We start from the raw sequence: 25,157 nt of genomic DNA on the forward strand, positions 1-25,157 counted from the left end.
AGGGTTGTGTTTCCATTCCTGTGGGAGCCAATTGACTTGAGGGGTGGGGGGTGAGGTTAACCGAGTTAAAGGCAACCAGATAAACTGTATGTGGATAGACAATCAGCCAACTGTGAATGTCATCCCAAATGAACAAAATTACAGATCTGTCAGATTACAGATAAACTAAGTGACTACATAATTTAAACAGAGAAAGACAAGGGGGTTGGGGGGCGAGAGAGAGGCAGATCTTGTGATTTGGGTAGGGAAATGTGTCCTTCTCCCTTGCGAAGTTAAACCTCCCAAAAGCAAGAGTCTGCTCTGCTATGCAAATATGAACAAGATGATCAAATTCTGTCATAGTGCAGCAACTGTGATGTCTGGTCTTAAGTGGGAAAAAAAATAGAAAAGAAAAAAAAAAAAAAAAAGAACTGGTAATAGCCTAAGCAACTAAATAAATTTTGTACTAGGGGCAGGACAAAGTTCAGTAGTAGTACCAGCCATCAGCAGTGGAGCACGCCTTTAATCCCAGCATTTGGGAGGCAAAGGCAAGCAGAATTCTGGTCAAAGGCCCACCTGATCTATAGATGGAGTTCCAGGACAGCCAGAATTCCCCAGTGTGTGTGAGGGTGGGATTCAGCAGCCCCTGCATCATTGCCTACTACTATTAAAACACTATGTAGCTATCTTCATATATGGTAACATTATCACTCAATTCTCTGGAATTCAACCGGTGTCAATATAAATTGAAAGACAAATGCTAAGTGTTTTGAGAAGGAGAGGGGATCAACTAGCAAACAGTCTGTGGCTTTGGAGCTTGTCAAGAAAGGAACTTTCTTGTTTGTGACCTTGTTTCAAGAAAATACTTTCAAAGACATAAGGTGAGAAAACTAGCATCAGGTAGCCAAAAAACAAAACAAAACAAAACAAAACAAAACAAAACAAAACAAAACAAAACAAAACAAAACAAAACAAAACACCACCACCAACAGAACTGTTAAGGAAACAGAAAGGCAGAGTTAGAAGACAGAGGTTTTCCATAGGTCACCACTATCCTAGACACAGAATCTCTACCATAGAGGCATGGTTTTAAAACTCAGAGAACTTTGTAGATAGCTTCTTCAAAGAATGTGTGTGTGTGTGTGTGTGTGTGTGTGTGTGTGTGTGTGTGTGTGTGTGTGTGTGTGTGTGTGTGTGTTGGAGAATGGTAGGAGAAGTCCATTTCCACACAGGGTTCCTCTGTGTAGCCCTGGCTGTCCTGGAACTTTCTCTGTACACCAGGCTGGCCTGGAACTCAGAGATTCATTTGCTTCTGCCTCCCAAGCGTGGGGACTTAGAGGCATGTGATGCCACCCCTGTCCAGGATGTCTTCTTGCTACGGTTTTAGGTCACAAGAAAGAAAGAAAACAATGTTGCACTAGAGTTTTGGCTACATATAAAGTGACTTAAATACATTGTAGCTTTCAAGAACTTTCACAGAAGCCAGTATGGTGGTATATACACTTAACAATGCCAGCATTAGGAAGGTTGTGTCAAGAAGCTCAGGAGTTGGAAGCCAGCCTGAGTGGCCAGGGCAGGTCCTGTCTCAAAAACAAAACAAAACAAAACAAAACAAAACAAAACAAAACAAAACAAAACAAAACAAAACAAAACAAAACATTGCACAGAATCCCCAGAGCAACACTGTGAGTCTGCTGGCTCAATATTATCAACCCCTTTTTGGGTTGAAGTAACAGTGAGGTGTAAAGGTATGTAAACATATTGAAGAGACTGTACAGGAGTCATTCTGCAAACCCAGTCTTCTGAAATGGCCTCGCAGCCTTTCCCCTCCCTTCAACGGTTCCTTCAACGGTCACTTCTAACCTTCCCAGCTTGAACTAGTGCTTCTGAAAGAGGAGACAGATGCAGAAAGATGCTTTGTTGAGTCGGGGTATTTACACACATAAATGTAAATGCACAGAGACCCGCCCCTCAGATTGTAGCACATCCACACACTTAGCTAGATGAATGGTTGCCCAATCATTCCAATTCTGAGAAATTCAGTTAGCAACGTGCCAAGTTATCCTTGAACTCTTAGAAAGGGGTGGGGGGAGGGAACTGGTCACATCAGTTATATATAGGCTTGAGAACATTTTAAGTGAATTAGTGTTCACATAAGACAAGCTAAATGGGACATGCCTAGAACCCCAGAACCCAGGAAGCCGAGTTAGGAAAACTGTCACAACCTGAAGCTATCCGAGCTATGTAGTGAGTGCCAGGCCAGCCAGGGCTACCAGAGTAAGACCCTGCCTCAGACAACTACAAAAAGAGACAGCTACTTTTCATATCAGTAATAATTTATGAAATATCGATGAGGAAAGTCCAGAGGTGGTAGCACACACCTTTAATGGCAGCACTGGATTGCAGAGGCAGGAGGATCTCTGAGTTCAGGGTCTACCTGGTCTACAGGATAGCCTGGTCCAAGACAGCCAGGGTTACACAGAGAAACCCTGTCTCAAAGAAATAAAATAAATAAAAGAAGAGAAAAGAGGAGGAAAGGGGAGGGAGAGGAAGAGGTGGAAGAAGAGAAGGAGGAAGAAGAGGAGGAGGAGGAAGAGACACTTCCTTTAGCAGAGAACTCTCGCCAGCGTTCTTTGTTACACAGCTAGACTAAGATAATTGCTAAGCAGTGGTACAGTGTGACTCATAGGATGTTGGTATACAAATTGTTGTCACCATCTTTCAATCTAAGTAGGTCACCTGTGTCTGCATACCCTCCAAAAAGAGGTTTGCAGATAAAACAGTAAAATCAGATATGGTGGTACACACTTGTAATCATAGATTTCAGGAGGCTGGTGCTGGAGAATACCACTTGAAGGACAGCCCGAGCTTCACACAGAGACCCTGACTAAAAAAAAATTATATATATATATATATATATATATATATATATATATATATATATATATATATATCCTTCATTGTGTTGAAGTTGAAGTGCACACTGTGCAACGGCTCCATCCACGGAGCTGGATATTCACATCTGGAAGTCCTGTTTATTGTGTGAACACTAGTTTCAGGACCAAAGATAAAATGAGCTTAATACTAAACAGTGAATAGTTAACAAACATATCTTCTTTCCCTGTGGAAATAGTTATTTTGTTTTGTGTTTAGATTGTTTTGTTTTGAAACAAAGCCTCACACACACCAGGCTAGTTCTGAAGTCAATATGTAGTAGGTGAGAGTGGAAAGGGCTGACTGGATTTCTGATTTTTGGCCTTCACTTCTTAAGTGCTAGGATCAAGGGTGTGCGCTGCTGTATCCAGTTTTAAACAGGATTGAACATAGTACCTCCACAGGACCTGGCGCTTAGCAGGTAAGTGCACTACAATCTGAGCCACATGCCAGTCCCAAACACTGCTTTGCAACTGTGGAATCAGTGATTGACTACTGATTGCTCCTGAGAGGGCCTTGGCCAGAAAGGAAGGAAACATAAGATGACAGAGAAAGCCAGAGTGACCATCCCAGCCTTTACATGGAAAAGCCGTTAGACCTCTTTTTCATGCCTGCATGCGAACTGAACACGTTATTCAATTTATGACTTCCTTTAGATGATGGAGCAGCCTTCTATTAATACTTCTATTATTATTGATTGATGACTTTATAGCTTTTTTTTTAATAACCACTAGCAATACTGCCAAGATAGCAATTTCAAATGTCTGTGCAAAATTGGCAATTTTTTTATTTTTTATTTTCTTTTGAGACACAGTTTCTCTGTGTAGTTCTGGCTGTCCTGGAACTCACTTTGTAGACCAGGCTGGCCTCGAACTCAGAAATTCACCTGCCTCTGCCTCCCAAGTGCTGGGATTAAAGGCGTGCGCCACCACACCCGGCTAAAATTGGCAAATTTAATTCTACAGTAGCCATGATGAGTTCAGTACACCTATAGTTTCAGCTTTCTGGCTTATGACTATCTATATTTCCTGGAATAAGCCCAATCTTGTGGGATATTAGCACTCAGGAAGCTACTAGGTAGGATGACAGAAATAATGATAATATTAAGACCAGACTTTGTCTTAATTCAATGAAATGTTATGGGAATAAGCAAAAAAAAAAAGTAAATATTTAAGTTATTCTTTAATACTAATTTGCTTTCCAAGAGATTGTCTCACAATTATGCATTAACTTTACCAGGCTACTCAATAAAATTTTGGTCTCAAAATATAATAATTAAAAAGAAACCTACATTTTCTTTATTCTCCTATTCACTTTAAATTATTTTATTATTTTATGTGTGGGGTATTTTGTTTACATGCATGTCTGTGCTTTGTCCTCAGAAGCTAAAAGAGGGCATCATATCCCCTGGAACTGAAGTTACAGATAGTTGTGAGCCACCATGTGGGTGCTGAGATTTGAACCCAACCAAGTCTTCTGGACGAGCCGAACCAAATGCTCTTAACCACGAAGCCAAGTCTCTGGCTCCTCCTTTTCATTTTTTAAAAACAGTGAGCTTAAATCATGTACATATACATACATGTACATACATATACATACATGTACATACATACATACATACATACATACATATACATACATGTGCGTGTAATCTTAAGCCTTGAATAGCCAAGACTCAAACCCCTCATACAGATTCTACTTTACTGAATCTTTAAAAGTTAACATCTTAATCCCTAGGACCACTTCCTGGCTCTCCTTTTGCTTGAAGTCTTGGCCTCCTATAAGAAAGAGATGCTGGGCAGGCATGGTGGCGCACACCTTTAATCCCAGCACTCAGGAGGCAGAGGCAGGCAGATTTCTGAGTTCGAGGCCAGCCTGGTCTACAGAGTGAGTACCAGGATAGCCAGGGCTATGCAGAGAAACACTGTCTCGAAAAACCAAAAAAAAAGAAAAGAAAAAAGAAAGAGATGCTGAGACTTTGCTGTTGGTGGCTATCATTGTTCTATTGTTAACCTTTATACTACTTATCCCAAAATTTTATTTGTATTCTAGTACAGACATAAGACAAGATTTAAAATTTCATTTTAGAAATGCCATTCTCCAGAGGCAGGTAGTTCTCTGAGTTCGAGGCCAGCCTGGTCTACAGAGTGAGTTCCAGAACAGCCAGGGTGACACAGAGAAACTCTGTCTCAAACAAAATAAAACAAAGCAAAGAAAGAAAGAAAGAGAGAGAGAGAGAGAAAGAGAGAAAGAGAGAAGGAAAGAAAGAAAAAGGAAAGAAATGTCATTCTGCAGGTGTCTACTGGCTCTACTGAGAGCTTTCTTTAATGAAGATTTCTTTATTTTATTTTATTTTATTTTATTTTATTTTATTTTATTTTATATGTATGTTTAGCTGTGTGCCTGGTTCCAGTAAAGGACAGAAGAGGGCATTGGATCCTCTGAAACTGGAGTTACAGATGGTTTTTGAGCCAACCTGTGGGTACTGGGAATTGAACCTGGGTCCTCTGCAAGAGTGGCAAGTGCTCTAAACCACTGAGCTCTCTCTTCAGCCCCATACCTAGAGAATGCAATAAATAAATACATAATAAATAAATAAAGGAATGCACACTTTACAAAGTAGGTAAATCTATTGCATGAGAATAGAACATCTTCAAAAATAGAAGGTTTGGGCACCTGCCCCACAACAAAGTGGGAAAATCTGGAAGAGAAAGGCATGAGAAAAACCTAGACAACAGTACAAGCCTGGAGGCAAGAGGTTGAAGGGTCCTGAAAGACTGGAGGGGTGGAGATGGGACACTAGGGGTGGGTGGATGTTAGGAGGAACTGAACAGGCTAGCTTCATGATTTTGCATCCATTCATACCTAAACCAGGGTTTGGTTTCAGTTTCTGGTATGCATATATTGAAAACTTGCCCCCAAAGAATGCAAACTTCCCTCACAGACCACAAAACACACACAGCAGAAAAGTTCTTCAGCGGTTTGGGGCATTGCTCAACAAAGGGCTTGATGTGCCCTGAGGCCCTAGATGCCCTCAACCCAAAGCACCAAAAATAAAAGAGAAAGGGAAAAATGTCCTTTTTTAACAAGTTCGCTTGATTTGGCTTGCATCACCTCTACCAGCAGCTAACGCTTATTATTCCTTAGACTTAAGAAAATTCTAAAGCCATTTTTTTTTTTCTTAAATAGTTGCCAGAATTTTAAGGACCTTTGGGTCCCAGTCCTTTAAACTCAACCGTAGTGTGAAGCTACATGTCAATCCAACTGTTCAGCTCAGTTCTTTGGGGTGCTTTGTTTTGCGGCAGGGCTGGGGGATTGAATCCCAGGTGAGCTCTCAACCACAGAGATACGTGCCCAGCCCCCCACTGTAGTCTTTCTTAATCTACTTCCCTCCATCCAGTCCTTTTATAGAGATGAAGGAAGGCTGCAGTTATTTCAATTCCTGGCATAAGGCCTGGCACACAGCTCTGTAAATCTTAATATTAGCAGAGGAGAACATTGTGAAAGGCTGGGACTTACGTCCAAAAATTTAAGAAACTCATTAATTCTTCATCATTCGAAAATTTATTACAAAGGCAATTTTCCTAGTCTCCAAAGAATAGGTTAAAAGAAAAACCAAAACAAAGCATAAAAAGCAAGCTCTAAAGTTTCTTTTTTATTTCCCGTGTTTGTAATTGTCATGTATACAAATAGGAATCATATGCATTTCTGTTGTTATTTTGTTACCAACATAAGAACTCCCAAGGGGTTATTAAGTTAACCCCTGTGTTTACCCCGTATTTGTTCATACTCCGATGTAGGGTACTAGAGACAAAAATCAGTATTGTACTTCAGGAATGACTCGTTACATACTAATTAGGAGTCAGGATGCTTAAAATGATTTCTTAAGAAACGGCTTACTTTGGGAAAAGGGTAAATTGAATTCATCATTTCTCCCAAGATGGGCTGTTAAGAGCAAAGGAAACTCCCTCCACATCACTCTCAAAACCCCATCTTATGCGTGGCAGCTTTTGGGTCCCCCACCCCCTCTGGATAGGAATTTTAAGGGTATTTGGGGTTGGCACTACATTATGGAATGTGGAGGGGTAAATAAACAGGGCAAAGTACTTGCCCCCAAAGAGGTTGCAATGCAAATGGAGAGAACTGGGCTCAGAACGCTGAACAAAAGCAAGGACGGCATAATAATGTGCTGCTGGGATGGGGGATGGGAACCCGGGGACCCCCACCCCCACTCCCTTTTCCTAGGAAAGTGGTTTTCAGGAGGTGAGAGTTTAGGCCAGCCCTGAAAGAGCTTGATTGTAACGATCTAGAAGAGTTGCAACCGGACGAGTTTCTACTTAGGAAACAAACATCATTTACCCTGGATTCGAAGGCCGGAAGCACCGAAAGCCTAGCAGACGGTATCGTCCTAGACGATAAAAGGACCGACCTCTTAGTCTAAAGGCCAATTCGGCGACTGATTTTAAGGACATAATAGGTAAGTATGGGAGAATCCGCTGATGAGGGTGGGAAGGAGGCATCTTTGCAAATACGATAATGAAAAGCTTAGATCTGATGAGAGTGGTTAAAAGCAAAAGAGAAATTAAGAGATGATCCTGAAAACGTGCAAACACGAGTGCACTAGAGAGGTCCCGAGCTCAGGAAGCAAGCTCGAGCCTGCTGTAATCGGTGGGGGGAGCAGAAACAGACGGTAGCTGAGGGAATTTGTAACAATAAACATAAAAGTGACACAAACATTCTCTGTAATTAGCACTTTCTCTGGCTTCCCTTCTCACTTGGCACCATGCAAACGTGTACCCAGATATTTGATTAAGAGCATCCTACTCCAGACCCTCACCTCTGCCTAACGGAGCTTGCAGTTGCTTTGTTCTCTTCCTATTTCACTTTCTTCGTCATTTAGTCACACGGCTTTGGTTCGCAACAGGCTATGTGGGACTTTTTTTTTTTTTGGAAGCCATTATGATCTCAGAAAACTCCTGTTTCTGAACTCTCCTGTGAGTCCATTTGACCTTGTTTTCTGACTGGAATTCTGTATTGCTGATAGCCTTCGTTCTATTTCACTTTGCCTTTGAGATAGATTTTGTTGTGTTCTGCAGTACTGGAGATCAAACCCAGGGCTCTCCCTCAGAGCCCTAGTTCACCCAAAATGGTTCTCAGTGACACGATGGATGAAGACACTTGCCCCACCAAGCGTGGCGACCCACATAGTGGGAGAGTGTGAGGGCGCAGGGAAAATGCCTGACAGAGATAATAAACCCATACTGCAGCACTGGCGTGCCCCCTCCCAGACTCACACAAAATATTACCATTCTGTGTGAGGGAAAAATGCTGTGTGTGTGTGTGGGGGGGGGGGGGGAGACGGGTTGAATTACTGTTTTGCTTTGCAGACTCATTCCTTGAAGTCTTTCATTTTTGTTTACGTAGCTATATTTCCCGTGTTTGTTATTGTCATGTATACAAATAGGAATCATATGAATTTCTGTTATTTTGTTACCAACATAAGAACTCCCAAGGGGTTATTAAGTTAACATCTCTGCTAGATGTTAATTTGCCATTTCCCTTTGGTTAGACATTTTATCCATTCAAATATTTGTGTGTTCATTTCCCCCACCCCCCACCCCACACTAGTGAAACTCCCTAGAGTATACTTGTTGGTTTAAAAAACGAACAATTTTAGTTTGACCCAAGTGCTGCCAGATTTAGCATCCCACTGGTAGTAACTTCATAAGTTTATCTGGCTGCTTTAGAAAGGGCATCCTCAATTTTAGTGTTCTACGGGTTAGCTGAGACAGAAATGGCTTTAGGAGCTCAGCAAACATTGGTTTTCTGGTTTTTATTTTGTTTTAAAGCGCTTAACTATTATTTTAGGTGTAAGGATGTTTTGCTTGAACGTATGTATGTGCGCCCGTTCCCAAGGGAAAGAGTTCCAAGGGCGTCAGATCCCTTGGAACTCAAATTAAAAGAGCGTTGTAAGTATGCAGCCTTGAGGGTGCTGGGAATCGAACCTGTGTTCTCTAGAAGAGCAGCCTATGTTCTTTACCAGTTATAGCTCCAGATGATGGACAAGATTTTTTTTTTTTTTTTTGTACCCGTAGGCCCGACTTTCTAATGCAGATTCCTCTCGTCTCTTTTCTCCTTTTCTTTCACACATAAACTTCACGGTCTTACACTGATCATTTTGAGGTACCTTGTGCCAAACGGAGAAATGTTTTCGTGTTAAATCATTCCCCGTTGCAGCTATGCCTGTGAGGGAAGCTTCTACAGTTGAGAATTTGAGCAGATTTTTTTTAACATAAAGAATTGGCCCGGTCGTTGCCTGATGATGATTCGAAGATGTGTGAGTAGCAGGGAATCTGGGAGCTCTGCGTGAACACACATCCGTGGAATATTTAGCATCTCACTAGCCTGTGGTTAATAGTGGCCTTATTCTTCCAGGCCTCGAAGGCTGCGGCAAGTGGAAAGCCCGCCCTGAGAGGAAGTTTTTGTGGTCCAAGCAGAGCCATGTGCCCGAGCGGGACGCGGGATGGCCCGCGCTCGCTCCCTCATCCCAGCTCCGCTGACACTGGACAGCCAAGGGGCGTGGCCTCGCGCGGGCGTGGCTAGGGCGTGGCTAGGGCGTGGTCTGGCTTCTCCGCTGACGTAGCCCGGGACCCTGGCGCCCAGATGCGGCCGAAGTGGGGGGCCCGGGGCACGCTGTGAGCGCTAAAATGGCTGCTCGGGCTCGTGCCGGTGAGTGGAGAGGGGCGCGCGGCTGTGGCGGTTGGCTGAGCGAGGCTCCCCTGTAGGAGCGGACGTCCGACGGGAGCCGGGGGGCGGGAGGCACCTGACGGAGTTTTCCCGCCCGCAGGCAGCCGGGGGGTCCTGCGAGAGGAGAGGGGCCTGTGGACTGACGGAGGGAGCGAGCCAAGGGGCGCGCGGTGGAGAGGCACCGGCGAACTTAGAATTGGCGCCTCTGGAAAGTCTCGGTGCGTCTTGCGGTCCTGCAGCCCGGAGTCCGCTGGCCACCTCCCGGGTCCCGGAGATGCTTCAGGTGGACCGGAGCGCGGCCGGAGGAAGGCGCGGGGCGGATGCGGGCAGGGCGCTGCGGGTGCGAGCACCAGGGACATCCCAGGACATCCCGCCGCTGGCTCTCTGATCGCCGGGAGGTGGCACTTGCCTTCCCTACGGCGGTCGGGTCGCATTGCTGCCCGGCACCTGCTGCCACCCGCCGATCCCGGGTTGTGTTGTCCGAGTTTGGAAAACAAGCTTTCTAAAATCATCCCCGCTGTCTTTGAGAAGGAACGTTGTGGGGGTGATTGGAAAGAGTGGGTCACTGTGAAGAGGTTTCGGAAACGGCTGCTCAAAGTTAGGACTCGACCCTCCGCCGCCTTAAGAAAAAAGCGAAAGATAGTCATTGTTGCAAGTGGAATATTAAACTGATGTAAATTCTACCGGTAGCTGGATAATTTCCTTCAGGATAACATTAGTAACTTGGAAAGTTCACTTCCTCGTTTCCCCACCCTTTTAAACCTTAATTTATAACACTTAGCAAACAACGGAACTGTGAAATTAGCATGGAAATACGATCTTCCATACGCTTGATTTCTTTTTTTCTTTTTTTAAGATCTGTTGGGAGTTGCTTGTGGGACCAGAGTAGGGATGGATAACGCTTTGAGCCGACAATTTCAGTGGAAGGTTTCTTGAAAACCAGTGTTTGGTATAAACAAAAGAAAAATAATTGACTGTGTGTTTGTAATTCATGTCCAAACAGGAGTTAAGTTCATCTTTGATTTCATAATCTCAATGAGATTCCATACCTATTTGCCCCAAAAGAGATGAAACTGGATTTTTTGGAATGCATAATGTTTTGTCTTTATCATCTCGGATAATTTGAAAGAGATTTTAAACATTTGGTACATTTGGGTTTTCTTTTCCTGATTCAGATTCCCGTAAGTTGTTTTGCTTGTTGGTTTTTGTTGTTGTTGGTGGTGGTGGTGGTTTTTTTGTTGTTTTCGAGACAGGGTTTCTCTGTGTAGTCCTGACTGTCCTGGAACTCACTCTGTGGACCAGGCTGGCCTCGAACTCAGAAATCCGCCTGCCTCTGCCTCCCAAGTGCTGGGATTAAAGGCATGCGCCACCACGCCCGGAGTTTTGCTTGTTGTTATTTTGATGTAGTAGCCTTGGTTGGCCTGGAACTCAGAGATTTCTTGGCACTCCCAGCCGTGTGTGTGTGTGTGTGTGTGTGTGTGTGTGATATATGCATATACATACATATACAGTGTGTTAGATTTTTCAGTCTAGTGCTTATTACTATCCCAAACTAAATTTGAGATACTCTGATATTGAACAAATAGTTCAGTGGGTACAGTACAGAAAGTTGGAATGTTTTGGTTGCTTTGTTTATGACTCCTGATTTCTTTTTATTTTCTTTTATTATACCCCTCCCCCAACCCCTCCGTTTTCTCTGTGTAGCCCAGGGTTTCTCTGTGTAGCCCTGGCTATCTTGAATCTCTACCAGGCTGGTCTCAAACTCAGAGATCCACCTACTTCTGCCTCGTTAGTGCTGGGAGTAAAGGCAAGGTGGACACAGTCTTGGTTTCTTTTTTTAAAAATCTAGTCTGTTTGCTTTTTTGCTATTGTTTGGTTGTTTGGCTTTTTTCTAATTAAGAAAGTTTAGAGAGGGCTGGTGAGATGGCTCAGCGGGTAAGAGCACTGACTGTTCTTCTGAAGGTCCTGAGTTCAAATCCTAGCAACCACATACATGGTGGCTCACAACCGCCTGTAATGAGATCTGGTGCCCTCTTCTGGTGTCCTCTTCTGGTGTGTCTGAAGACAGCAACAGTGTACTTATTTATAATTATAAATGAATCTTTAAAAAAAAACGTTTAAAGAGATAATCAGAATTAACATACAATAATAGTCAATAATCCATGTTTTAGAGAATCTCTTAAATCAAGGGCGGGGATCTAGTGCGGCTTTTCTGGGCATGCTTGTAATTCTAGCATCAGCATAGTTGAGGCAGGCACATCATGACTTTAAAAGTCACCTGAGCCACCAGTGAAATTCTGTCTTGAAAAAAAGAAATTGTATCTGAGCTACAAGTGAAATTCTGTCTTTAAAAAAAAAAAAAACTAGGGGTCTGGGGAGATGGCTCAACAGTTAAGAGTACTATCTGCTCTTCCAGAGATCCTGAGTTCAATTCCCAGCAACCACATGGTAGCTCACAACCATCTGTAATGGGATCTGACACCCACTTCTGGGGTGTCTGAAGACAGCTACAGTGTACTTACATATAAATAAAATAAATCTTTAAAAAAAATTGTAGGCTCCTGGTGGAACATACCTTTAGTCCCAGCACTTGAGAGTCGGAGGCAATTGGCTCTCTATGGATTTGAGGCCAGCCTGGTCTACATAGTGAATTCCAGGACAGCCAAGGCTACAGAGGAACTGTGTCTCAAAAAAGAAAACAAACCAGGGAGGATCTAAATATCCACACGTAAAACTGCCTCTTCCCCTTGACAGGCTTCTCTTTTTTACCTGAAGGTCAGTTCTGTGTATGCTAACAGATTTTTCCTCCGCACACTTCAGCCTCACAGACTATGATGGTGTTTTGATTATACATGACACTTGTTGATTGTGTCATTTGAGGGCAGACTCAATCTAACTATCATACATCTATTCATCTGTCCGTCTATCCATCCATCCATCCATCCATCCATCCATCCATCCATTTTGTACTCCTATCACAGTCCAGGTTACCTACTAACTTGGGGGAAAGCCCCTATTTCCAATTGCTGAACTTAGTTTTTAAGTGACAGAGGCAAGGGGGAGGGCACTCTTTTGCCTTCTTAGTAGCAGAAAAGTGGTTTGAGGTTTCTCTCACGTTCTTAAGTTTAGGCAGAACAAATCTGGGTGCCAGATTCTAATGTGTGTGTCTGGTGAGGAAGATGGGAGAAGACGCTACTGTATGGGCTCAGACTAATCAAGATAGGAAATGAATCACGTGTCCAATTTGTTCTGAGTGATGGGGATCAGTCTAGCCACGAAGCCAAACTAAATTAGTGACAAACCAGAAAATAGGACGATTGTATAAAAATACTGGCTTAAGCACCCATTTAAAAGCGCAACACTTGACAGCACTTTCAGACACTATAAAAATGTAAGAATTCATTCTTAATGTGATTTTTTTGTCAATCAAAAGATTGAATTTTTTTGTTGTTATTCTAAGGTTGTATCTGTTAGATCACATCATGAAGGTACTAAAAAGACTAGAATACTGGTGTTTGTAAAAAGGATTTCATCTCAATTCATTAGACCCATGGTTGAATGCCAGGGTTTTTCTCAACGTTTTCACTATTGTGAATGAAGTTGATGTATAAATGTATTTGTGTGACACTGATAATATTGCTCCAAATTAATTACTTATAAGTGAGAATGGGAGTAAGGAAGTCAAGTAACCAAGGAGCAGAATTTGCTTTGTTCAAGTTTTATCTAAAACACAAAACAAAACAAAACAACAACAGCAACAACCCTTCAGCTAGTTAGTTATAAGGAAGGCCCAGGGAAAGGCTAATTCTTTATTGCTTAATGAGGAGGGTCAGGGTAAACATGGATTCTAGCTTTCTATGGGAAGAAAGAATAACCAGGGCCTTTTGGAGGGAAGGGAAGGAGCTACATCATGATTGGCACAGCTAGGGGTCGAAGCACAGAATAGGAATAATAGGGGAGCCAGGGAGCCTCAGGGAGGCTATTGTGTTCATTTCAGTCAATAATTTGTCCCTTCAAAAATATTGAGCCCTCTTCTGTCCACCAAGCACTATGCTTTGACCCCATTCTACAAAGATCTCTTAAGAAGACAGGCTTCTGCAGTAGTTGCATGAAGTAAATAGAAAACGGAAAACTATGTACAGGTAGGTACAGTTTTCCTAACTAACTATAAACTGGATGATGTTATTTTCATCTGTATGCAAATGCTTCTAACTATGACGGTTCATAATTCCTAAAGCCTACCCAGCCGTTGAAATGGCCAATTCCTCCTAGTTTGCATTGCCGGGGGTAAGGGGGGTGGGGGGTTGGGGGGGGGCTTCCCACTTGTAACCATCTTTAAAAGATCTGTTTAAGTTGTTACTTAGTTACTTTGTAAAAAGAATCACAGGCCTGCAGCACCGCATAGCCAACCCCAGGATAGGAGTTCAGTGTCATTCACAGGATGGAAGGATAGACTGACCAAGTGGTAGTGGGAAGACCAACAGACTTTTGACCTTCACATGGGCTCTGGTGTGTGCCATGGTAAGCGTGTTCACATGTGCTGTGGTGTGTGTGTGTTCACACATGTGCATGTGAACACATATACAAAATTTTTACAATAGTGTAAATTTACTTATAAAAATACTTTTGTAGTCACTAGGTGGTGGCAGCACAGGCCTTTATTCCCAGCACTCAGGAGGCAGAGGTAGGCAGATCTCTTGAGTTCGAGGCCAGCCAGGGATACACAGGGAACTGTCTTACAAGCTCCCCCTGAATCCCCCCCCCCAAAAAAAAACCTGAATGAAAATTAAAGTTACCTTTATCAAAGAGAGATTCAGCACGTGTCTGCTTTACCATATCTGCCTGAGGGAGGTCTCCACACGTTCCTTTTTCTTGAGTCAGGGTCTCTCAGGCAGCCCAGGCTGTTTTCCGACTGGATTTCTGCCTCAGTGGGTGCTGGGAAGACGTAGGTTTGGATCACTATGCTCTATGCCTGACTTCCAGGATTACCGGAACACAATTTTATTCTGTTAAATGTACAGTACCTGTAGGTTTTGCGGTGGTGGTATGGTTTTCTTATTCTAGTACTGGGATTTGAAGCCAGAGTCTTCTGTGTACTAGGCAAGCACTTTAGGTCTATGGTATATCCCATTGTGTCTTCTTCTTCTTCTTCTTCTTTTTTTTTTAGTTAAAGAAGTGTGTGTTCATATAAAGTTTGTGTGCCTGCTTCTTTTAAGACACTATTTCACATTCCGGTTATAAAGACTTACAGACGGTTTATCTATAAAACGTTTTGGCAAAAGATATATGGGGAATATCTAGACCTATGAGAGTAGAAAAGTGAACGCTGTGTTATAATTTGAATAATATATCTTGTAGAGGACTTTTAAATGTATTTTTTTGGCTTTCCAAGACTTTAATTTTTGTAATTATAAAAATTGTGTCTATAACATAATTATATGAAACATAAGTTCTATGTAGTTATTTGAGCTAAGGAGGAATTAATGCAGTGTAATTTAGGGACTATTGACATTTTAATTTCCGATAGGTTAATTCTTTTTAGAAATATACACTAGCCTTTTTCCTCATTCTGCTAATTTATTGACTTGTAATTTAGTTGCCTATTTTGTGTTCTGGCTTTCCTGACTTTCATTTGGGCCAATAGTTGCACTAATTAGAAGATTCAGGTTGTATTATTCATAGTATTGACCTTTATTCTCTGCCCTGGTAGATGCTTCCCAAGTTTGTGATCACACCCGTGTCATAAAAAAAATTAATATAAGGAGTGGTCAGCTAAAAAGGTCCTGTTGAAGATAACTAGAATAGTAACATTGTTTTTAGATCGATTGATTTTATTTTTGTGAATGAGTGGATTGCCTGCATGTATGTGCATGCGACATGTATATGCCTGCTGCCCTTGGGATTAAAGAAAGGTGTGTGCCACCACCACTACTTGTAATTAAAAATTTTTAATTACATGTCTGTATATGTGCATGTGAGAGCAAATGCACATGGAAACCGGAAGCATTGGATTTTCGGGAACTGGAGCTACAGGCAGTTGTGAGCCACCAGATGTGGGTGCTGAGGACTAAACCCAGGTCCTCTGGAATAGCAGCAATCGCTAACTGCTGAGCCATCTCCCCAGACCCCTGAAATACTAATTTTCTGGAGTAAGAAAATGTATTGACTGTAGTGGTTAGTCTCACTGGCCATTTGATTGCATTAGGAGTAACCCAGAAACCCATGTACTGTGTGTTGGTGTCTTTGAGGGAAACCCTTTCCCTGCCTCAGTTTATTTGTTTGTTTGTTTGTTTATTGTTTTTTCTGAGACAGGATTTCTCTGTGTAGCCCTGGCTGTCCTGGAACTCACTCTGTAGACCAGGCTGGCCTTGAACTCAGAAATCCACCTGCCTTTGCCTCCCAACTGCCCGACTCTGTCTTTACTTTTAAACTGTGAGTGCAGTGAACAAATTAAAAAAAAAAATGTGTTGTCTTTAAACACTGGGAGATAACCTAAAGTTTTTTATGACATTTGTAAGCCTGCCTGTCTCTAAAGCTGTATACGTGGTTTCAAAAAGCCATTTAATAGCTTCTTAGGTGGCGTGTGGCTTGTTTTAAAAGTGTACAGGATGATGGGGCAGATCCTCTGAGTCCCCCCATGCACATTTCCTTGAGAGCATCGTAAGTACACACGAGTAGTATTTCACCCGAATCTGGGAGAGATGTCAGTGTTTTTAGTGTTGCAGCTCTTTCAAACGAACATGCCAAAGCCATATATTCGATGCTCTGGAGCCGGTCAGAGTTAATGCCTCCTAAGAGCAGTGGAAAGCTTGAGTCCTGGAGAGGAAAAAAAGTGTGAATTCTTTCCTGGGCTCTTGGCCCTCCCTCTCTGTGAGCCTACAGGATCACTTGGGTGCGGGGGCGGGGGGAGGTACCGCCTTGCCCCTCCCCCTTCCCCTCTTCCTCCTGCTCTTGCCCTGGGTATCCCCAGCTTACTGCCTTCTTTCAGTAGTTGACAGCACAGACAGGTCACCTGCTCTAGAAGCTCTCCCGATCCATGATTCCACCATCTGTTTCACATATCTTTAGGTTTTAAAAAGATGTGCGACCCCCTTTCAAATGCAAATACCCATGGGAGAGGTTAGACCTTGGTATGGCTTTGTTGTTAGACAAGCCATGTAGCGCTGACTGACCTGGAACGCACCATGTAGACCAGACTGGCTTCAAATTCAGAGGTCCCCCTGTCTCATCTAGGATTAAAAGTGTGTGCCACTATGCTCAGCTTATTCATAGCATCCTGACATCCACTAAACCCTGATTTGGCTAAAAAGAAGGAACTCTGAAAAGAAGTGATCGGCTTGAAGGAAATGATAACTTATAGTGTGTTAATTAATCTTTTTATTTATTCACTTTACATCCCTGATCGCAGCCCCCCTCCCTTCTCTCCTCCCATTTCCACCCTCATACCCCTTCCCCCAACATCACCGTCCCACAGGTGCCAACCCACCCTGGCACATCAAAGTCTAGCAGCAGGACTAGGTGCATCCTCTCCCACCGCGGCCAAACAAGGCAGCCTAACTATGGGAAAGGGACCCAAAGGCAGGCAGCAGAGTCAAGAGACAGCCCCTACTCCAATTGTTAGGGGACTCACATGAAGACCAAGCTGTACATCTGCTACATGTTTGCAGAGGGCCTAGGTCCAGCCCCTGCATGCTTTTGGTGGGTGGTTCAGTCTCTGTGAGCCCCCATGGGCCCAGGTTAATTGACTCTGTAGGTCTTGTGTCCTTGACCCCTCCGACTCCCTCTATCCTTCTTCCCACTCTTCCACAAGACTTCCCCAAGCCCCACTGAATGTATGTTTAGCTGTAGGTCTCTGCATCTGTTTCCATCAGCTGATGAGTGAAGCCCCTTAGGCGACAGTTATGCTAGGCTCCTGTCTGCCAGCATCGTTATTTTTTGTTTGAATCTCATAGACAAGCACTTTCCTACTGAGCTATAATCCCAGCCACTTTTTTTCTTCTAATTTTTTTTTAAAGTTACCATTAGCAATTAAGATGTACTGAAGGCTGTGTTGTTGCTAGCAAGTGTTCTGTGTGTTGCAGATAAAAGTATGCCTGTAACCTGACTGATATTCCTACCAGGATTACTTCAAAATAAAACAGCGCTGGTTTGTAGCTTTGTCAGGCAGTAAGTGGTGGATACCCGGGGCAGGAGCAGGAGGGGAGGAAAGCCGGGGCCACATCGGTAGTTACTCACAGAGAGTTACCTCAGGAGCCCCAGATGATTTGTCAGGCCGTGTAGTAAGTTATGACTCCAGAGAATACTTTAGAAAACCATTTTCCTGTGATACCTCTCCCATACTTTAATAGGTCAGAGAAATGACCTTTGGCCAAGCAGCATCTACACTTGACATCATAGATATCATCTAAGTTTAAAAAAAATTTTTTTCAGAGTACCAATTACAACGAAAGAGGCAAATCTGCTGGTGTCTATTCTAAAATAGCATCGGCCGAATAAGGAAGTTAGTGTAGAGCTCAGGAGTTTTTGAGATAAGATCTCAGAGTATGAAGCCCTGGAAGGCTGGGTTGGAACTCTGAGTAGATCAGGCTGGCCTTTAAGCCCACAGAGATCTTCCCGTCTCTGCCTCCCAAGGGCTGGGATTAAAGATGTGAACATCCAGCCTAGACCTCTGCCTTTATTGGTTAAACTGTTATCCTTAGCTGTGATCACCTCAGATATCTATAGTTACTACCCTTGTTTTCAAGAACGTGAAATGTGTATGGATAAAAAGGTACAATCTAGTCAAAACAATTTTCTAGCCAAAACCCCATGATAAATCCATCACAGGCGCCCCCCCCCCCCCAAATTGGGCCTTTTTTCTCTGAGTGTTGTATCGGTATTAACTCGCCCTAACTCTAAACGGTTTTTTTGTTGTTGTTTTCTGTTTTTTCAAGACAGGGTTTCTCTGTATAGCCCTGGCTGTCCTGGAACTCACTTTGTAGACCAGGCTGGACTCGAAATCAGAAATCTGCCTGCCTCTGCCTCCCAAGTGCTGGAATCAAAGGCGTGTGCCGCCACGCCTGGCCTTGGCTTTTTTTTTTTTTTTTTTTTTTTTTTTAAGCAATGGACCTAGGGATGTAGTCCAGCTGTTAGAATGCTTGCCTTTTGCCCACAAAGCCCCACGGTCATCCACAGCACATCATAAACCTGGTGTGGTGCTGGGATGCACCTGCAATCCTGTCTCTTAGAAGGCTGTGGAGTCCGAAGAATTGAGAGTTCAAGGCCAACCTAAGTTTAATAATGAGGTCCTGTCTCAGAAAATCAAAAGAAAAGAGAATTCTAAAGCTGAAGTACTTTTTCTTGATTATCGAACTCTCTCTCTGTCCTTCAAGGATTTAAATGAATAGTTATCTAATTCTGATTCTGATTTGATTTCCCAGAGACCTAATTTGTTGCTGTTTTCTCTGCATTCTAAAATTACATTTCTTTAGTGTGTAGACAGGGGTGTGCCCTGGTTCTCATGGAGAGAACAAGAGGCCAGTGTGTGAGAGTGGAGTCTGTCCTTCCACCGTGTGGGTCCCTCCAGATGGAACTTCTTCAGACTTGGCGGCAAGCACCTTTACCCACTGAGCCACCTTGCCAGCCCTTCACTATATTTAATGTCTAAAATGTTATGACTTGTATGCTTTGCCTGCATGTATAAATAAATGGGCACCATGTGCATGCCTGGTGCCCTTGGAGACCAGAAGAGGGCGTTGGATTCCCTGATCCAGGTAATTGTGAGACACTGTGTAGGTATAGGGAATCCAACCCGGGTCTTCTGGAAGAGCAGCCAGTGGGCATGTCTGCATTTTTTTTTTACAGTTACATTTTTTGTTTGTATATGCTTCCGTGAGCGTGTGGAGGTCAGAGACAACTCCCAGGAGTGGGTAGCAGGCTTTTGTCTCCTGTAAGTGGGTAGCTCTGTCTCTGCTCCCTTCTTCAAACCTGCTCCACCATGGCAGCTGCACTTTCCTAATTCTGCAGCCTCTTTGCCATCAGTTTGCTCTGTCGCCTCCAGAGCTGATTCTCCTCCGTTCTCCTCCGCAGAATTCTGTGCTGACCTTATATTGCCCATAGACAAGTTGAGGAGTGATGCAGACCGAGAATCCTCCAAGACCCAGGTAACGGGTGGTTGTAGAAAGGTAGGTGTGTGTGTGTGTGTGTGTGTGTCTGTGTGTCTGTGTGTCTGTGTGTCTGTGTGTGTGTTTGTGTGTCTGTGTGTGTCTGTGTGTCTGTGTGTCAGTGTGTGTGTGTTTATACATCTCTGCTGATTCAACCCAAAAAGGAGAGGGGGCAGAATAAAGATCTGGTGTCGGGTCTACGCTCTGGTTATTTGAGTCTAGAGGCAAAATACTGCTGTGTGAAGTAAACTTTGAATTTTTAAAAAAGATTTAATTTTATATGTATGGTATTTATGTGTTATGTGTATGGGTAAATGTCTGTGCACCGTTTGTGTGCAATGTCCGTGGAGACCAGAAGTGGGTGTTGAATCCTCTGGAACTCAAGTCACAGGTTGTTAGCTGCCATGTCAGTGCTGGGAACTGAACCCATGTCTTGTAGAAGAGGAGCCAGTGCTCTTAACAGTTGTGCCATCCCTTCAGCCCCCGGTGTGTGAAGTGAACTTTTGATAGCAATGAGTGTAGAAATAGGGAAGCCATTTAGAAGCCTCATTGTAATAATCCAGGTGAGATGTCATCGTGGTTTGGATCATGCTGGTGGAAGAACAACAGGGTAGTTGGACTCTAGAGGTACTAGGGAAATAAAGCCGACCGTTTCCTCTGAGCGATCCCTCTCTGATCTGGAGCGACCCCAAGGGCTGGAGAGCAGAAGCTTGCAGAGAGAGGGTCTGGCTTCTGTTCATGCTGTCCACATGAATGACAGCTTACAGCTCTAGTTCCAGGGGAATCTAGTACCCTCGTCTGACCTCCAAGGGCACCAGGCATGCCCATGGTACGTCTCCATGTGTCCAGGCAAAGCACCCATATACACCGAATGGACATCAAGTGATCTTAAGAGTTTCCCATCAACACATAAAAAGATGTAGGGTATTGGTATATATTGATAATCAGTGTCTTACTAGCAACTGTATATAATAGGCTATACCTATTTATAAGCCTATGTTAAAAATATATGTACATATACATATATTTATACATATATATATGTGTGTGTGTTTGTGTGTGTGTGTATGCCTATATATAAGCTTATGTCGTTACAGGCCTCTGAATACTCCCAGTGTTACTCTATTTTGTTTAAACCGCTCATACTGCTAGCATACACATGTATAAATGTATGTGTGTGTGTGAGAGATATGCTTTTGGAAACAACTATCAGTGTTGGATATATATTATTCTAATGGACTTGAAACTGGTCAGTAATTTTTCACTAGATGGTAACAGAAAATAAAAAACAAAGGTTTTAAAGTGGACCCAATGGAGACAGTAAAGAGAAGTGTGTGTGTGTGTGTGTGTGTGTGTGTGTGTGTGTGTGTGTGTGTGTGTGTGTGTGTGTGTGTGTTTATGGAGAGAGAGAGAGAGATGAAAGCAAGGACGGGGAGAACAGTGAAATAAGATTGAGAGGCAGTAAATTTATAATTAATATTATAATTACTACCTTGGGAAATGATAAACCAGGAGTCTTCGCTTAGATCTTCTGAAGAACCTGATCTTGTTCGGCTTAGTTTTCAGATGCTCCCGGTGTTGTGAAGAGAGGCCCGTCTGGATTATGTGTTTCCCAGACAGACTAGCTACCTGCTAACAATGGATAGGTGCAAGCACGTTGAGCAGTTGCAGCTTGCTCAAGGCCATTCCATCTTGGACCCTCAGAAATGGTACTGTATGGTCTGCAACACAACCGAGTCCATTTGGGCTTGCCTCAGCTGTTCCCACGTCGCCTGTGGGAAGTACATCCAAGAGCACGCACTGAAGCACTTTCAAGAAAGCAGCCATCCCGTTGCCTTCGAGGTGAACGACATGTACGCTTTTTGTTATCTTTGTAACGATTATGTTCTAAACGATAACGCAGCCGGAGACCTGAAGTCACTACGGAGTACACTAAGTACAATCAAAAGTAAAAAGTACCCCTGTGTGGTTCCGAGTGACTCGGTTTTACATCCTGTGGATGCACAGGACCGTGTTTACTCCTTACTCGACGGCACCCAATCTCTGCCCGGAAACGAGGATCCAACGTGCGCCGCCCTCTGGCACAGGAGACGGGTGCTCATGGGGAAAGCCTTTCGAACTTGGTTCGAACAGTCAGCAATTGGAAGGAAAGGGCAAGAGCCAACTCAGGAGAGAATGGTAGCAAAACGAGAGGCGAAGAGAAGGCAGCAGCAGGAGTTGGAGCAGCAGATGAAAGCCGAGCTGGAAAGCACACCTCCGCGGAAGAGTTTACGCTTACAAGGCTCCTCGGAGGAGGCGGCCACAATCGAAATCGTGCCAGTGCGGGCACCGCCCCCACCTCCCGCATCCCCAGCAAAGGACAAAGCCGCGCTACCTACTTCGGAAGACAGGACTTTTAAAAAAGTAAGTGACTCCTTAATCAAACGAAGGCCCATGGTAACTCCTGGTGTAACCGGACTGAGAAACTTAGGAAATACTTGCTATATGAATTCTGTTCTTCAAGTGTTGAGTCATTTACTCATTTTTCGACAATGTTTTTTAAAGCTTGACCTGAACCAGTGGCTGGCTGTGGCTGCCAGCGATAAGGCCCGATCCTATAAGCACTCAGCCGTCACGGAGGCGGCGGCACAGCAGATGAACGAAGGGCAAGAGAAAGAGAAAGGCTTCGTATGCTCCAGACATTCGGGTTTATCCTCAGGCCTGAGCGGAGGGGCCTCAAAAGGTCGGAACATGGAGCTTATTCAGCCAAGGGAGCCCAGTTCCCCGTACAGTTCTCTCTGCCATGAATTGCATATCCTGTTCCAAGTCATGTGGTCTGGAGAGTGGGCCTTGGTCTCACCGTTTGCCATGCTTCACTCCGTGTGGAGGCTGATCCCTGCTTTCCGCGGTTACGCCCAGCAGGATGCTCAGGAATTTCTTTGTGAACTTCTGGATAAGATACAACGTGAACTAGAGACAACCGGAACCAAGTTACCAGCCCTCATCCCCACTTCCCAAAGGAGACTTATTGAGCAAGTTCTGAATGTGGTGAATAACATTTTTCACGGACAATTTCTTAGTCAGGTATGGATGTCTTGCCACATTTTTATCATCTTCGGCAATTCCTACAGTGCGGCCTACAACTGGGTATTCTGTATGGATCGAGCGTGGGAAAGTTGGTGGCATTTCTCGGTCAGAATAGATTTCTTTCACGAGTGTGTGAAGAAGTCACGGATCTCTGAATCATTGGAAATAGTTTTGTATTTGTGGAAGCAGTGGCTTTATGGGGGAGAGAGTAAGGAGAACTGCATCTTCTAGGTTAGAGTACAGCCATTCTCTGAGGGTAGACATAATGTTACTGTGTCCTGCATAAAGAGTATCCTTAAATTATTCAAATGCTGATTTCTGTGCCCCCATATCTGGTTGAAATCCTTATTTTAAGAATCTCAATGTTGCGGAAGCATTGCTCCCCAATTATTCCTTGATTGGTCAATAAAGCTCTCTGATCAATGACTGAAAAGGGGAGACAGGAGGGCTGGACTTCCTCCCAGCCAGGGGAGGGGGAGAGAGTGAGAGAGGAAGTAGGGATTTGCTGGGGGGGGGGCAGTTTCCTGGTGGGGAGATACCATGACCTGGAGCAGAGGGAGCCTTTAGTTGGGAAGTAGCCAGATTGGTTTAGAGGATTAAGATAGAGTTAATACTGCCCTATTGTTGTGCCCTTAAAGCTGTTAAATAAGTATAATAGTCCAGTTTCGATTATTTGGGAGATAGCTAGGTTAAGAGAAAAACTCCATACTCTCATTTAAAATGACACGTGTGTGTGTGTGTGTGTGTGTGTGTGTGTGTGTGTGTGTGTTACCTGGAGGACATAGTTGCTATACTGAGAGAATTGTTACAGTACATGAGCAGTTTCAGGCAACATCCTATTAAAAGTATAAGAGTCAAAATCTTGAACAAGTAGGGTAAGGAAATGTGATTTTTTTTTTTTTAGATTAATCATCCTAAATGGTTTTCCTTTGTATTGGTCACTTCTGTAAGTTTTCCTAGTTGTGGAAGAACAGGCTGCAAACCAGATTCCATCTACACAGTGGTCCTCTGACCAGTGGACTTGGTAAACTGCCTCCAGTCGAAAGCCCATTTTCCCTTCACACAGCTTTCCTTTGTATTTTAGCTGCGGCAGAAGGGCTTACTTCATACCGTTAATTTTGCTACTATTTATGAGTTTTAGTGTAAATATCTGTGTTTTCCTGTGGTCTTAGGGGACCCTGTGAAAGAAGAGCTGTTCGACCCTCAAAGGGCCTTGACCCAAACATTGAGCTCCACTGGGCTAGAGAGATGGTTAAGTGGTTACTGCTCTTGCAGAGGACTGGAGTTTGGGTCCCAGCACCCACACCGGTGGCTCACTACTGCCTCTACTCCAGCCACAGGGGTATCCGACACCACTGCTCTTTACAGGCGTCTGCACTTACATCCACCACACAAATGCACACACTTAAAAAAATAAATCTTAAAAAAATGTTTTTAATCCTTCTTTTCCAAACATTTCTGTATCTGTTTTATTTCTACCATAATGTATTTAATCATATCTCTGTTGTAGATTTGGGACTATTTCCAATGTTTCGTTATATCATGATAAATTAGTAGTTTTCCCTGTGACACAGTCCTAGAAATCCTTTATCCAAATGGAGTAGTTTGGGAGCTGGGCAGGTGGCTCAGTGGTTCAGAGCAGCTACTGTTCTTGCAGAGGACCCGGGTTCAGTTCCCAGCACCGTGGCAGGCTGCTCACAATGTCTGTAACTCCTGTTCCAGGAGGCGCCCGTGCCTTTGGCCTCCAAGAGCACACCATCCCACACATGCCCACGCCCACACAGAAGTACATAGAATTTTCTAAAAAACGGAGTAGTTTGGGTAGGTAATGATAACTTAATATTCAAAAAGTTATTTTCTCATTTTAGATTTTTTATAGGCTAAGTCATTTTTTTTTACTTTATAAATAAATGAATCTTGAGTAAAAAACATTTTTTAAAGAATTGTTTATTTTATGTATATAAGTATACTGTAGCTGTCTTCAGACACACCAGAAGAGGGCATCAAATCTCATTACAGATGGTTGTGAACCACCATGTGGTTGCTGGGAATTGAACCCAAGACCTCTGGAAAAGCAGTCAGTGCTCTTAACCCCTGAGCCATCTCTCCAGCCCTGAAATGAATACAATTTGTTCTATAAACATTTTGCTTCTCCTTGGGGCCTTGCATCCTCCCGCTGAGCCATTACACCTCATCTCTCTTTCCTAGAGTCTCTCTCCCTACAAGTCATGTGATAGGCTTCTGGGGCACTCCAGGAAACTTCTCAAAGCCCGACTTCCATGTTGAATT

At 43.5% G+C, this 25,157-nt stretch overlaps 1 protein-coding gene across 16 annotated transcripts in view; it reads left to right on the forward strand.

Moving 5' to 3' along the window:
- Usp44 (ubiquitin specific peptidase 44) overlaps positions 1-25,157 on the forward strand; it is a 39,457-nt gene that overhangs the window by 4,281 nt on the left and 10,019 nt on the right. For 4 of the 16 annotated variants that reach the window (XM_011243480.3, NM_001376981.1, XM_011243481.3 and 1 more), the window contains exons 3-5: positions 3,251-3,334; positions 19,729-19,802; positions 21,362-22,865. In XM_011243480.3, coding sequence (XP_011241782.1) covers positions 21,441-22,865 — 1,425 coding nt within the window. In that variant the 5' untranslated portion in view covers positions 3,251-3,334; positions 19,729-19,802; positions 21,362-21,440. The other 12 variants (XM_011243487.3, XM_011243489.3, XM_011243490.3 and 9 more) reach the window with 10 other exon arrangements.

Source organism: Mus musculus, chromosome 10, assembly GCF_000001635.26.
Source record: "Mus musculus strain C57BL/6J chromosome 10, GRCm38.p6 C57BL/6J".
NCBI classification, from domain to species: domain Eukaryota; kingdom Metazoa; phylum Chordata; class Mammalia; order Rodentia; family Muridae; genus Mus; species Mus musculus.